Source organism: Neomonachus schauinslandi, chromosome 13 (assembly GCF_002201575.2).
Source record: "Neomonachus schauinslandi chromosome 13, ASM220157v2, whole genome shotgun sequence".
In the NCBI taxonomy this organism is placed as follows: domain Eukaryota; kingdom Metazoa; phylum Chordata; class Mammalia; order Carnivora; family Phocidae; genus Neomonachus; species Neomonachus schauinslandi.
Genome location: NC_058415.1, coordinates 86,105,660 through 86,118,872, shown reverse-complemented (window position 1 = coordinate 86,118,872; position 13,213 = coordinate 86,105,660). Strand labels below are relative to the sequence as shown.

The window sequence follows — 13,213 nt, the reverse complement described above, 5'->3', positions numbered from 1 at the left end:
TGCAGGAAAAAAAAAATCTTAAACTTGTCTCTAAGCCTCTTGGACTCGGCCAAAGATTCTATCTTACATAGTGTTACTCTTGGTCTTCTAGGCTGATCGCAAGTTAAATACTTTAGATGTTAATCAAATATACTGTGGGCAGGAGTTAAAAACACCTGAGACACATCCACCTGACCAACACATGGGTTCAAATTCACTGGTGTTTGATCAGATTCTTCTCATACTTGGCTATGAGAGATTCTCTAACTGTTCTACGTTTAAATGAACCAAACAAACTCAGAAGAGAAACAGGTTACTAGGTAAAGTACTCGGAAGTTCTAGCCCAGGCTGGAAATCAAGTTAAGCCACAATAAATGAAAGCTAGCAAGCTGGGCTGGGGAAACAGCAGGGGAGACGGAAGGGGAAGGGATAAGCCTCTGCTTCAGGTTCTTATAAAGAAAGGACAGCACTTCCCTTTCTGGCAGACCTAGGTGGTCATTCTCTGTCCCCACCATCCCTCTTGGCCAAAGCCCACTCCAGGATAGGAGTAACAATATCCCTTCCTAGGTGTGCAACACTTTCCCGTTTAGGAAGAATTTCCCCCCTGGCTTCTTTCACTTTAGATCACGATCCCATCTTCTGGATAAGCATGTTAATGGGGATGAGCCTAAACCATGAGAACTGTCAGTCCTCACCCACTTCCTCACAGATCTGCCTGCAACCCCAGTTCCCATTTTTGCTACTCCCACATGCTTCTCAGAGGAACAGATCAGGGCCCACGGCTGGCATGGAAACAAGAAGGGAAGGGAGGGGTGCCGCTGAAGAATGGATGAAATAGTCATTGCGGGGTAGGGGAGGGCATCGAGTTTAGCTTGGAGGTCAGGAGGTGACAAAAGGCAACTCCGGAGACTTGGCCTTCTACTTTGGGGAAAGCCTGAGCAAAAAAGGGCTATTCGCCCACCAGACAGCCCTAGAGAGTGTCCACCTGTGCCTACGAAGAGCCTTTTCCCCCCAGACCAAGCGCCCACAGAGGTCAAAAAGCAGCTCCACTCCCACCAGGGCATACATGGGGCGTCCCTCCCAGTCCAAGAGGCCGTCCACCACACCTGCCACGCTCCAAGGGGCTGCTCAAGAAGCCGGGTCGTTCAGACCTATCACCAAGCAGCCCAGACCTGTCACCCGGACCGCCCGGAGGAGCTGGGGCGCGAAGGGGCCCCCTCCCAGCCCGCGCGGACTGTGCGCGCCGCCTACCCGGAGCTCGCCCTCGGTGCGGTGCAGTCCCAGGCGCCGCAGCCCCACGGCCAAGTCGTTGACACACAGGCCGCCGTCGCGGTTGACGTCGAGAGTCTGGAAGAGGCTCCACAGGCGCAGCCGGTGGTCCGGGCCCCCGCAGACGGCGCCTCCGCACGGGTCCACGGACGCCGGCGACGAGGCGGACGACGAGGCGGCGGCGGCTGCGTCCGGCGGCGGGGAAGCCACGCAGCGGCACAACACACTGCTCACCATCGGGCGCGAGGCAGGGGCGCCGGGCGCGGGGCGGGGGCGGCTGGCCGGCGGGGAGAACGCGGAAGACACGCGGCAGTCCCCAGACGGCGAGCGCGGGCTGCAAGAAGCCGGCAAGTTGGCGGGAGGGGCCGCTTCCGGGAGCCCCGCCCCGCCGCCCGCCCCCTCGTTGGTCACGCCCCCATGAGGGCCGCCAGCCAGTCACAGGCCTGGACGGCCACCCGGCCGGGGCGGAGCCTCCTCGAGGACCGCCCACACCGCCCCGGGCGGCTTGGATCAATGGAGAAGGCGGGGCGATCCCTGCTCAGTCTAGGGCCGATTCAAACTGAAGGAGGCGGGGATTGGCTGAGCTGGGCCGGAGAGAGGAAATCACGCCGCGATAGGCAGAAGTTCTGTGATTAGCAGGCGGAAGGCCCCGTGTCCAGTTTCTATTGAGAAACGCTGTTTAGACTGAGGAATCGTAAGGATGGGAGGAGCGGTCCTGTACAGAGACATCGTAGTCTCCGGTGGGAAATAGGATTTGTGTGAGGAGTAACTGTGAGCTGCGGCTGCGATGCAGCGTTTGCTCCCGTGAGTGGAATTAAAAATTAATTGGCCAATGGCTCAAGGCCGAAAGCACTCAGGTATCCTCAGGAGGCCAGGTTTTGGTACTCTTAACTCCCTAAACTACCAATAAAATAGCTGAATTTAACGGCGTAATACTCGTAATGCTGACGATTGAAGGACAGAACAGTTTTCCAATGGAAGTGAATAAAGGCAGGTGGGCGCCGCGCTCTGAAGCGACAGACACACTTTTAGACCAATGACCAGGCCAATTCCAGTGAGTAGGCGTGCCCTTTAGTTGAACGACAGATCAAAAGAACCAGTGATCGACGTGACGTTTGAGCCCCGACCAACCAGGAGGGCGGGTTCCTCTGGAGAAGCTCTGGGAGGCGGGAAGAGGGGAAGTGGGCGGATCTCCGCACACCCCGGCGGAAGAGGCAGATTCAGGAAGCCATTACGCAGCTGGCTGGCAGCGGCCGAGCCGGTCGGGGCTGGGCCCTACGCACTTTGCGTAGCGAGGGGGGTTACCAAAGGCCTGGTGCTTGGCCTGGGGCAAGCCCGGCCTATCCCCTGTAGGGGGGTGGGTGAGGGGAGAGGCTGGGGAACAAGAGAGGGGGAATTGGGGCGTTTGAGGGGATTATAATTTCTTTAAAAAGGGGGGTGGGGAGAGGCCATGGCCGTCCCAGCCAAGAAAAGGAAGATGAACTTCTCTGAGCGAGAGGTGGAGATCATCGTGGAGGAGCTGGAACTGAAGAAGCACCTGCTGGTGAACCACTTCAATGCCGGGGTTCCTCTGGCTGCCAAGAGTGCGGCCTGGCACGGCATCTTGAGAAGGGTCAACGCTGTGGCCACCTGCCGCAGGGAGTTGCCTGAGGTCAAGAAGAAGTGGTCTGACCTCAAGACCGAGGTCCGTCGCAAGGTTGCCCAGGTCCGGGCAGCGGTGGAGGGTGGCGAGGCCCCAGGGCCCACTGAGGAGGATGGAGCCGGAGGGCCTGGGACAGGTGGTGGCAGTGGCGGCGGTGGCCCAGCGGTAGCCCCCGTCCTGCTCACCCCCATGCAACAGCGCATCTGCAACCTGCTGGGCGAGGCCACCATCATCAGCTTGCCCAGTACCACAGAGATTCACCCCGTGGCCCTCGGACCCACAGCCACTGCAGCTGCAGCCACGGTCACCCTGACACAGAGTGAGTGACCTCTCCCACCCAGTCTGTTGTGCATAAATGGGAAGGGCCAGCCAAGAGCTGGGGCAGCCTGGGGAAGGTTGGCTGCCAAGGGTCAAAGGTCAGATGGGAGTCTTGGAAGACCGTGAGGCCTCCCAAGAGCTCCCCAGACAGAAGTGATCCTGTTCTCTTTGGGACTTCTCAGCACGCAGTCTGGGCTTCTGATGAGCTGGATTGCTCTCAACTGTTTTGCCACCATTCATGTCCATGACTGAACTATGTGGTCCTTGAAGACAGAGACCTGTCTGTATTCCCACAAGACTTATCGCAGGGCCTGGCACATTGTAGGCAGTCAGGACATACTTGTCGAATGAACAGATAGCTGGGAATAATAATACCCAAGTAAGACATCTATTCTGGACAAAGACGTTCTGGGTATTCAGTGCAGTGAACATTCATCAGGCCCTGCTCAGAAACCTCATGGTTCCTTGTGTTAATCTATTCATTCCTTCACTTCTCAGACACTAGTGCTTATTCCTTCCACATCAGACCCTGTGCTTGGCACTGGGATTACCAAGGTGTTTAAAATACAGGCCAGCTTTATTCTAGTAGGACAGATAAGACACGCACATGAATAACTGCACTGTCAGGAGAATCTAGGACTCAGGAGAGGGAGGGGCTTCCTGGTTGGGGTGGGGACTCAGAGCTGATGTTGGCATTGAAGGGTGGAGAAAATTGACCTTTCCCACAAGCGTGGAGGCCCAAACAGTCCACCCAGAATTCCTTTCAAAGGTTTTCAGTTATGAACGACAATGGTTTGGTTGGACTTTTTAGTTCAGATAAGGGTTTGTACCAGTGACTATTAACTGCTCGTTTGTGCTGGGCTATGATTTGTATCAATCAGTAATTCTCAGTGGGGCTTGGGGAAATTGGGTGTATGTGTGAGTGCCATCCCCCTGCAGTCGTATTTTCTAAGGATATCAAGGTGGGAAAAGAGGATCAAACACTGGTCTAAATCAGCTGCTGTTCTAGAATAGGAAGGTGACTTGTAGGTATTCCACTGGGCAAGGTGATCAAGGAGACGGGAGGCATTTATTGGGCACTTACGCAACTGCTGTCCCACTCCCACCTCCTTTTCCGCTTGGCCGTAAAAGGAGGGAGATAGGACTAGTGTGGCTACAAGCAGTTCAGGTAGAGTCCCACCCAAGATGGCTGCTGCGTGCTGGCCCTGCAGGGAGCATGTGGCCCTGCCTTGATTAGCTGGAAGCATCCCAGTGGGGTGGTTACAAGCAAGTTGGACTCTGGTGTTAGGGAGACCTGAGTTTGCTTCCTGGACCTGCTAAATAAACTGTGTGACCTTAGGCAAGTCACTGCATATTTTTGAGTCTGTTTCCTCATCTCCAAAAATGAACATGACAGTACCTGCCTCTTGGTGTCATCGTGAGGATGCATCAAGCTAACGAGTGCAAAGGGCTTGGCACAGTGCCTGCCACATAGTGGGTGCTCTAAATCTTTTCCCAGTGTTGTATTGTTGTTAGCGGCTTTGCTTTTGCCGGATCTGGGGCCGGCCCGTTGGTTACCAAGTAGATTCTAAATGCTTTAGACTCTAGATTTATAGCGAGAATAGCTATAAAGCCAGAGGAGACCTGAATTCCCCCCTGAATAGGGCTTGATGGCCTCCTCTCTACCCCATGTGGCCAGCTCCATTCTTTCTAGAAGGTGACCTGCCACTGCCTTTGCTCTTTCTTCCCCGCAGTCCCCACGGAGACCACCTATCACACGCTTGAGGAGGGTGTGGTAGAGTACTGCACGGCGGAGGCCCCCCCGCCCCTGCCAGCCGAGGCTCCCGTGGAGATGATGCCCCAGCACGCTGACACCTCGGTCAAACCCCAAGCGCTCAAGAGCCGCATAGCCCTCAACTCAGCCAAGCTGATCCAGGAGCAGCGGGTCACCAATCTGCACGTGAAGGAGATCGCCCAGCACCTGGAACAGCAGAATGACCTGCTACAGATGATCCGCCGCTCCCAGGAGGTGCAGGCCTGCGCCCAGGAGCGCCAGGCCCAGGCCATGGAGGGCACCCAGGCAGCGCTGAGCGTCCTCATCCAGGTCCTCCGGCCCATGATCAAAGATTTCCGCCGCTACCTGCAGAGCAATACGCCCAACCCCACGCCTGCCTCGGAGCCCGGACAGGTGGCCCAGAACGGGCAGCCGGACAGCATCATCCAATGAGGGCAGGGGTTGCGCCAGCCTTGTGCTGTGATTGGATGACACCACTGTGGTCTTGTAAGTGGGTTCTGTGACTGGCCTTAGGCTAGGGCTGGCCACGTGGCCGGCTCTCTCTTTGATCGACTGTTAGGGGTCCACTGTTTCTGAGAAGTGAAGGAGACTGCGAACTTGCTGGGCTCCTGGGACCCGAACTGTCTTACCCCCACCACGTGAGCTGCCTTGCTAAGGGCCTGAAGATTGGCTAGGTGGGGGTTGGGCGCCGGTCATACTCCCCGTGGTGTCACGAGCCAGGGCTTGCGACATGACCCAGACTCTGTCTAGGACACCTGGAGCGGAGGTTCTTACCCGGAGCCGTCTCGCAGCCGGGGGGCCTGTGCTGAAATGCTCCCCCAGCCCGCAGTGTCATCCCATTGAAGGAGACAATGTCCGTGGTGCTGGTACAGTACCTTCCTCCTCCCTCGGGAGGCAGAGTCACTGGGCCTGAGGAGGAAGCTTCACCCTTTTCTCCTTCCCACTGTGCCTCCGTTCTCAGGGGACTCTAGTCCATCTGTGCTCTCCCCACACCCCACCCCACTCCAGGCCCAGCAGGGGCCCTTGTTAGACCCCCAGCTGCCTCTGCAGTACACCCAGGATGCGGCCTGCTGGGCTCAGGGATGCTGGGTGTGCTGGGGATAGCCTGGCCACCATCAGGTCTTCCATTGCATCCCGGGGCAGCCCTTTCGTGGTTTGTCCTGACAGCTTTTGACTCAGGGCAAGCATTAGGCTTTGGGTGCTGTAAATTTGCGAGAAAACAGACCAGCGTGGAACCCTGTTGCTCCGCTGCAGTGGGTCTAAGGTGACCAGCTGGCTTCTTCCAGAAGGCTTGCTTCAAGCCAGTTGTCTTTATTCTGTATGCCTACCCCTCCTGGGAAGGGGTGGGCAGCTCTGGCCACACTCTTCCTCCTCTCCTGTCTACTGACTGCACAATTCTGACACTCAGTGTGGGGAAAAAAGAAAAAAAAAAGTGTGTGTGTGGGGGGAAAGGGCATCACACCCTGGACTCCCTCTCACATTATTCAGTGCCTCGTGCGTGTTCTTGTGAGACCCCCACTGACTGGCTAGGTGCATCTGAAGGCCTGATTGGCCCCGAATGTTTGAGATGGGAGAGCCGAAGCTGACCTAAGAATTGGGACCTTGACTTCTGTTCTCGGGGAAGAGCAGAGCTGACCTCGGAGCGCCGAAGGAGGTAGTGTTCCCTGTTCCGTCTTGACACTCTCTCCCCTCTTGTAGGGAGTTTACCCAGATAGCATTTGTCTGGTTCATTTTCAGAATCACCCTCGATCACTGAGACCCTTGCGTCTTCCCAGATCATTCCCCAGGATTGCCATTTTGCTGCCGGTGCTTGGCTACACGTGACCAGTGGTGACAACGCGAGGCTCCGGATCTCAGCTAAACAATCAAGGTGCTGCCCTTCTGGGCAATGTATGTTTGGAATTGCTCGCTCCACTGTTCCCATCACAGGAAGATGCCCCCGAAGACGGTTGGGAGGTGACTGCCGTCCCACCGGCCTCTGTGGAGGACAGGTGTAGCGCTAGCTAGGGAGCCGTGGAGAGGAATCAGGCTGGTGAGGGGGTGGGTGACGGAGGGAGAGCTCCCCAGTGGGGCTGGAAAGCAGCAGCCCCTGGCAGCCCGGGGCCCCCTCCCTCCATGGAGCCTGATGCCCCTGGCAGGGAAGCTGTGGGGCCTTCCTGAGGCTTTGCCGCTTGGTTTGGCTTTTCTCTGGGGTTGGCAATCTGAGCCAATATTGCATCTGTTCCAATTGGGTATAAAGAGGAGGCCTGGATCACTTAAACGGACTGCTTCTTTCCAGGTCATAATTTTAAATTAAAAAATATATCACTTTTTTACACATGTCTGTGTCTTTATTGGTTCTATATAGAAGAGATATGGGCTGGCAGCGATCAGGGGATGGCACACGATGGCCCACAGGTCAAAACCAGCCACCCACCTGTCTTTGTAAATAAAGTTTTATTGTAACACAGCCACACCCCTTCATTTACTTGAAGTCTGTGGCTGTTCGTGTGCTACAGTAGCAGAGTTGAGTAATTGTGACAGAGACCTCTGGTCCACAAAGCCAAAGGTATTTACTCTGGCCCTTTACAGAAAAGCCCGCCTATTTCGGCTTAGAGCAATTCTTTTAGACTCTGGATGAGAATTACCTGGGCTGTCTGGTAAACATACCCCAAACCCACCCACCTAAAACCTAGAAGAGACTCCTGGAAGGAGAGCTGTAAGAATTTGCTTTGTAAACAAGCTTTCTGGGTGATTCTAGTATTTCCTAAAGGTTATGAACTTTGGCTTAGAGGCTGGAAGACTTAAACTCAGCTGGAATCATGCATCATGGAAGCATAGATCATACCCCATTGAGGACTGGTTCTCAGGAATTGCTTCTGACAGTTGAGGAGTCGTGCCCAGCAAAGATTCTCACTTAAGATTGGCCTTCATTCTGAAGGGATCCTGGACATAGTTATCACTCTCTCCCATAGTTAATAATAATAAAAGCTGAGAATGATAAAGCACCTGCTCTGTCTAGGCCTTATAAGCGTTACCTCATTTACTCCTTGCAACAGCCCCATGAATTAGGTAATGATACTGTTCTCAGTTTGCAGATGAGGATATTGAGGATCAGAGAGGTTAAGCAATTTGCCTAAAATCACACAGCTACCTTATTCTCTGGGGTGGCCCATGCTCTTAACTCCTGTTTTTTTGGTTTTTATTTTTTTAAGATTTTATTTATTTATTTAACACAGAGAGAGAACTCAGCAGGGGGAGAAGCAGGCTTTCTGCTGAGCAGGAGCCCAATGTGGGGCTCGATCCCAGGACCCTGGGATCATGACCTCTGCCAAAGGCAGAAGCCCAACCGACTGAGCCACCCAGGTGCCCCTTAACTCCTGTTCTTAACAATGCTGACCTTGCTACCAGTTAGATGTGAAATCACCTAGAGACGATTTGAACTCACTGGCCTTGAGTTTCTAGATCAAATGAGGCGGCCTAGGAGGCACTTGAAAGGGAAACACAGTGACCTCTCCAACTCTCTGCAGGCTTTGGACATTCCTGTTAAGAGGGAAAAGGGTGGCTTAACAGAATTGAACCCCCCCTCCTTGTTGGTGCTACTGGAGAACTGTCACTTACGTTGGGGTGACTTTTGGGGAGTCCTTCCTGAAATGTGGGATTTTACATAAAGGAGATCCTCCAAGCCACTGAAGCTTATTGCTTCAGGTAGTGAAGCCTTTTACATTTTAAACCATTTTGATGGAAATCTTTCACAAAGGGATCCTTTGTGAACTGTATTTTGCCCAGCTGTTTCTTACTCGATAGAGTTTGCCCAGCAGAGGCCAGGAAAGCCCCTGGGCTCAGGCAGGTTTGGGCTTGAGCTGGGTTCCATCCTTTATTCACTGTATCTCTTAACTTGGCCGGACCTCAGTTTTCTCAATTCTAAAATGGGGAAGAAAGGGGTGCTTGGCTGATTCAGTCTGTGGAGCTTGCGACTCTTGATCTCAGGGTTGTGAGGTCAAGCCCCACTTTGGGGGTAGAGATTACTTAAAAATGAAAAAAAAAAAATCTTTTTTTTAAGATTTATTTATTTATTTGAGAGCGCGCGATAGCAAGTGGGGGAAGGGCAGAGGGAGAGAATTGCAGACTCCCTGTTGAGTGCAGGGCCGATGCATGGGGTTCCATCTCATAACCCCGAGATCATGACCTGAGCCAAAATCAAGAGTCAGACACTCAACCAACTGAGCTACCCTGGCGCCCCCTAAAATGAAAAAAATTTAAGTAAAAAATAAAAAAAAATAAAGTGGGGATGTAACAGTCCCTACTTCCTAGGGGTGTTATGAGGTGTTAATCAGTGGAAATAGCTACCATTTATTGAGCACTGACCTCTTGATTGAAGTGTAGCTCTGACAAATGGGGAGGAGAGGAACTGAGGGCGACCATCTCTGGAATCAAGCTAACTTGCTTTTATTATAAGTTGGGGTCAGGACTCCTGACCCGTGAAAGACTGCGTCTCCTCCACATTCCTGCATTCCATCAATCAGGAGGGACGGAGCTCCCCGAATTTTGAAACAACTTATTGAACCTACTTTCCATTTCTTGTAGCTCTGAGTTCAGAGATTAGAAAGCAAAAAAAACCTCAGCAGAATGGGGACTAACTTTGGATCCTTCTGCTCTGGAAATCTGCACATTAGAAAGGGGCCCATCTGTGCAGACCCACTTGTAACTCTCCCTGGAAGAGACTTCCTGACCCCTGGGGAAATTCCAGACAATTGGTCAGGGCTGGACAGGGTGGCAAGGTGGTGGCTGATAGGAACAGGCAGGGACAAACCCACTCTTTTAATTAGAGAAGATGAGCTAAACTCGGCATGGATATTTGCAAAGGGGGATGTGGCTCTCAAAATGGCCTGTCTGGTGGGCGCCTGGGTGGCTCAGTCGTTGGGCGTCTGCCTTCGGCTCGGGTCGTGGCCCTGGGGTCCTGAGATCGAGTTCCGCATCGGGCTCCCTGCTCGGCGGGAAGCCCGCTTCTCCCTCTCCCGCTCCCCCTGCTTGTGTTCCTGCTCTCGCTGTCTCTCTGTCAAATAAATACATAAAATCTTTAAAAAAAAAAAAATGGCCTTTCTGGTGAGAGAGGTGTAGACGCTGTGCTGGATTGTGCTGGTTCTCTGTCAAATTGGGGCCCTCACTTTGTGTCCCAACCCCCTTTCCCTGGCCGGCCTGGGCTGGGCGGCCCTTGGGGCTCAGCCTACATATTACTTCCTCAGGAGGCCCTTCCCAGCCCCCCATGCGCCAGGGTAAGCTCTCCCCTGTTGTGCACCCCATCGCGCTCCCCACACCTTCCTCTAACTCATGTCCAAGTGGACTTGCTTGTTTCCCAACTGATCCCCTCACTGGGAGCCACGTGGTTTCTGCAGCCTTGTCCACCGTGTTCCTGGCTCTAGCCAAGCTCTGAGAGTGGCCCCCCCTACGTCCCAGTTGCCCAAGCTGGAAGGCCAGGTGACATCCTTGTTTCTTCTCACTGCCTCACCCCTGCATCCTCTTGTTGTTAAAGCTCCCAATATCCCTCAAATCTATCCGCCTCTCTCTCACCTGGGTTACCCACAGCAGGCCCCTTGCCAGCCTCCCTGCCTCCAGGCCCTTCGGAGGAGGGTCTTCAGAAGCAAATCTAACCAGGCCACTCCCTGTTCTATCTTTTCAGTGACTTCCCTCACCTCTCAGGCTAAAGTATAAGCTCCTGAATGTGACCTACAGGGACCTTTCATGGTCTGATGCTGCCTCCCATCTTGTACTTCATTCCAGCCACAATGAATGTTTACTTCCTTATCGCTTGATTATATCTGAGTAAACTACAAGGAAAAAAAGTTTACTTCCTTAGAAATGTCAGGCTTGGGGTGCCTGCGTGGCTTGGTTGGTTAAGTGTCTGGCTCTTTATTTTGGCTCAGGTCCTGGGTCAGGGTCCTGGGATGGAGCACCGCAGCAGGCTCTGCACTCAGTGGGGAGTCTGCTTGTCTCCCTCGCCCTCTGCCCCTCCCCCTGCTCAGGTGTTTGCACAAGGGCACTCTCTTTTTCTCGCAAATAAACCTTAAAAAAAAAAAAAGTCAGGCTCTTTCTACCCTCCAAACCTTTATGTTTACTGTTCGTCTTACTCAGAGCAATCTCCTTCCTCATCACTTTCCTAACTTCTATTCATCCTTCACATTCAGCGTGGGCGTCACTTCCTCCAGGCAGTCTTCTTGGGTCACATGGTGTGCTTCCTTTCTCCCCTGTTTATCACACCGTACTGCAATAGCATGTTTAAATATCTGGGTCCTGCTTTAGGAGAGTTTCTCAACCTCAGCACGATTATTTTTTTGGACTGGATCATTCCTTGGGCGGGGGGGGGGGGGGGGGGGCGCTGGCCTATGTGTTGAGGAAGTCTGCGGCCTCCTGAGCAGCACACAGTAGTTGCCAATAGCAGTGATGATGGGAACTGTATCCAGACACTGTGGAATGCCCCTGACCCCATAAGAACCACTGTCCTACAGCAACAACACCCGTCTTATTTGTAGTTACTTTTCAAGCACATGGCACAGCCCCCCAACGGGTATTTGATACCCTTTTTGTTGCAGTGTAAGATGTTTTGCATTTCCCTCATTTGACAGAGACTGAAGCAAGACTCACTTGATGGCATGTAATCTGTAAGTGGCAGAGCTGGGAGATCACCCCAGGTGCGCCTAGCCATACAGCCCCTTCTTTGTGAGTCAACCTCCCGTGAGCGCGTGAGCATGAATCAGCCTTCCAGCGCTGCGGCCTGGATCCCGGACCTGTGACAGGTACATCAGGAGCTCCGCCCTGAGAGGCCCTGCCTCACCTGAGGGCTGTGACCTTGGGCAGGTCCCATCACCCCACCGGCGCTGTGAGGCTTCTTCTCCTGCGCAGCCCCTGCCTCTGGGGGGTTAGGAGAGGATTCAGTGACGACAATGAAGTGGATGAATCACATGAGGGCAGTGCACGGGTGACAAGGAGCCCCACGGCTCCGCACAGGGCCTGGCTTGCAGCGGGTAAAGGATATAAAGAGATGAGAGGGCAGGAAGGGGCCCACCTGAAGACCCCTCACTACACGTTCTCCAAGATTCTGCTAATCCCAGGCTCACAAACTCCTGCCTACAGCCACTCAGATAACAGTCCCTTGGCTCAGATAACACATCCCCTGCCTGCATAAGGTTGGCTGGCTGGAGGCAGAACTCAGCTTCAGGCAAGCCTGACAGTCAGGAATGTGGGCCCATCTTGACAGAGATTTCCTTTTTACAAAAACAGCCAGAAATCTGGGCTTTTATGTGAAATCTCCCAATTTAAACATATTGACTATTAAATATTTGTAAACCCTGTACAAGCCAAACAAAACACACCTGTGGACTAGAGTCTTCCCACAGAAAGCAGCTTGTGAGCTCTGTACTTAACCCCTTGGGGGCCAGCTTGTACCGCTTGGGAAGAACCATAGGAAGGCAGCTGGAGGCAGATGTTGGTAAGCAAGAGGCCTGGGTACCAGATCCCTGTTTCTCTTGCACCTCAGTCTCCCCATCCATATGATGGGGTTGCCGATCCTAGCTGGAACGGTCCCCAGGGGGAACACCCCTCCTGGACACCCCTCCTTTGCCCAGGCTGGGCCTGACTCACTGGGAGGATCTGGGTTGGGCCCTTTGCTTTGCTGGAAGCTAAGTCAGTCTTGATTTGTGGTGATGATATTCACATGCCACTCACCTGTCAAGAACCAAGCACAGATGGGGACTGGCCATTGCAGGGGACCACCGCTGAGGCTGAGGCTGGCAGAAACAGTTTCCAGGCAGGCCTCCAAGAGAGTCCTGTCCAGATGGGAGGTTGGGCCAATAGACATCCATGATGTCTTCTGGCTGTTTTTAGAGCCTGCTCAGCACCCAGGGCTCCTCCTGGCTGGGGCACTCTGGTTTTGTTCTGACAAACCATCCCTCTTCCACTTTGAGTTCGGGCAATATGAGGGAGGGATCCTAATTCTGGCTTCAGTGGTAAGGCTGTGGCCCAGGTCTGGTCCATGAGAGTAATGCATCCCTCTGTCCACCGTGATTAGTTAAGGGTGAGCACATGCCCCAACTGGACCTATGAGAGTCTGCCCTGGAGAGGTCACCCCATGGAGACAACCTACCTATGAATGAAACCAACCCCAGAAAGGCTAAGCAGCGGATGGAGAAGGATTTCAGCTGGGGTTTCAGTACTTCGATCCAGCAGTTCCTGAAACTGCGTCTGCTCTCCAGTAT

General features: G+C 53.6%; 2 protein-coding genes across 3 annotated transcripts in view; one reads left to right on the top strand and one right to left on the bottom strand.

Moving 5' to 3' along the window:
• SLC25A25 (solute carrier family 25 member 25) overlaps nt 1-1,569 on the bottom strand; it is a 35,125-nt gene extending 33,556 nt beyond the window's left edge. The window contains exon 1 of one of the 2 annotated variants that reach the window (XM_021691772.2): nt 1,231-1,569. In XM_021691772.2, the coding sequence (XP_021547447.1) occupies nt 1,231-1,485 (255 nt within the window). In that variant the 5' untranslated portion in view covers nt 1,486-1,569. The remainder of the gene's footprint in view (nt 1-1,230) is intronic. The other variant, XM_044920777.1, reaches the window with a different exon arrangement.
• A 1,092-nt stretch (nt 1,570-2,661) lies between these two features.
• On the top strand, nt 2,662-5,471 carry NAIF1 (nuclear apoptosis inducing factor 1). Its single transcript, XM_021691561.1, has 2 exons — nt 2,662-3,209; nt 4,942-5,471. The coding sequence occupies exons 1-2, from the start codon at nt 2,699-2,701 to the stop codon at nt 5,412-5,414; spliced, it is 984 nt and encodes a 327-aa protein (XP_021547236.1). The 5' UTR covers nt 2,662-2,698; the 3' UTR covers nt 5,415-5,471.
• Nucleotides 5,472-13,213: the final 7,742 nt, after the last annotated feature.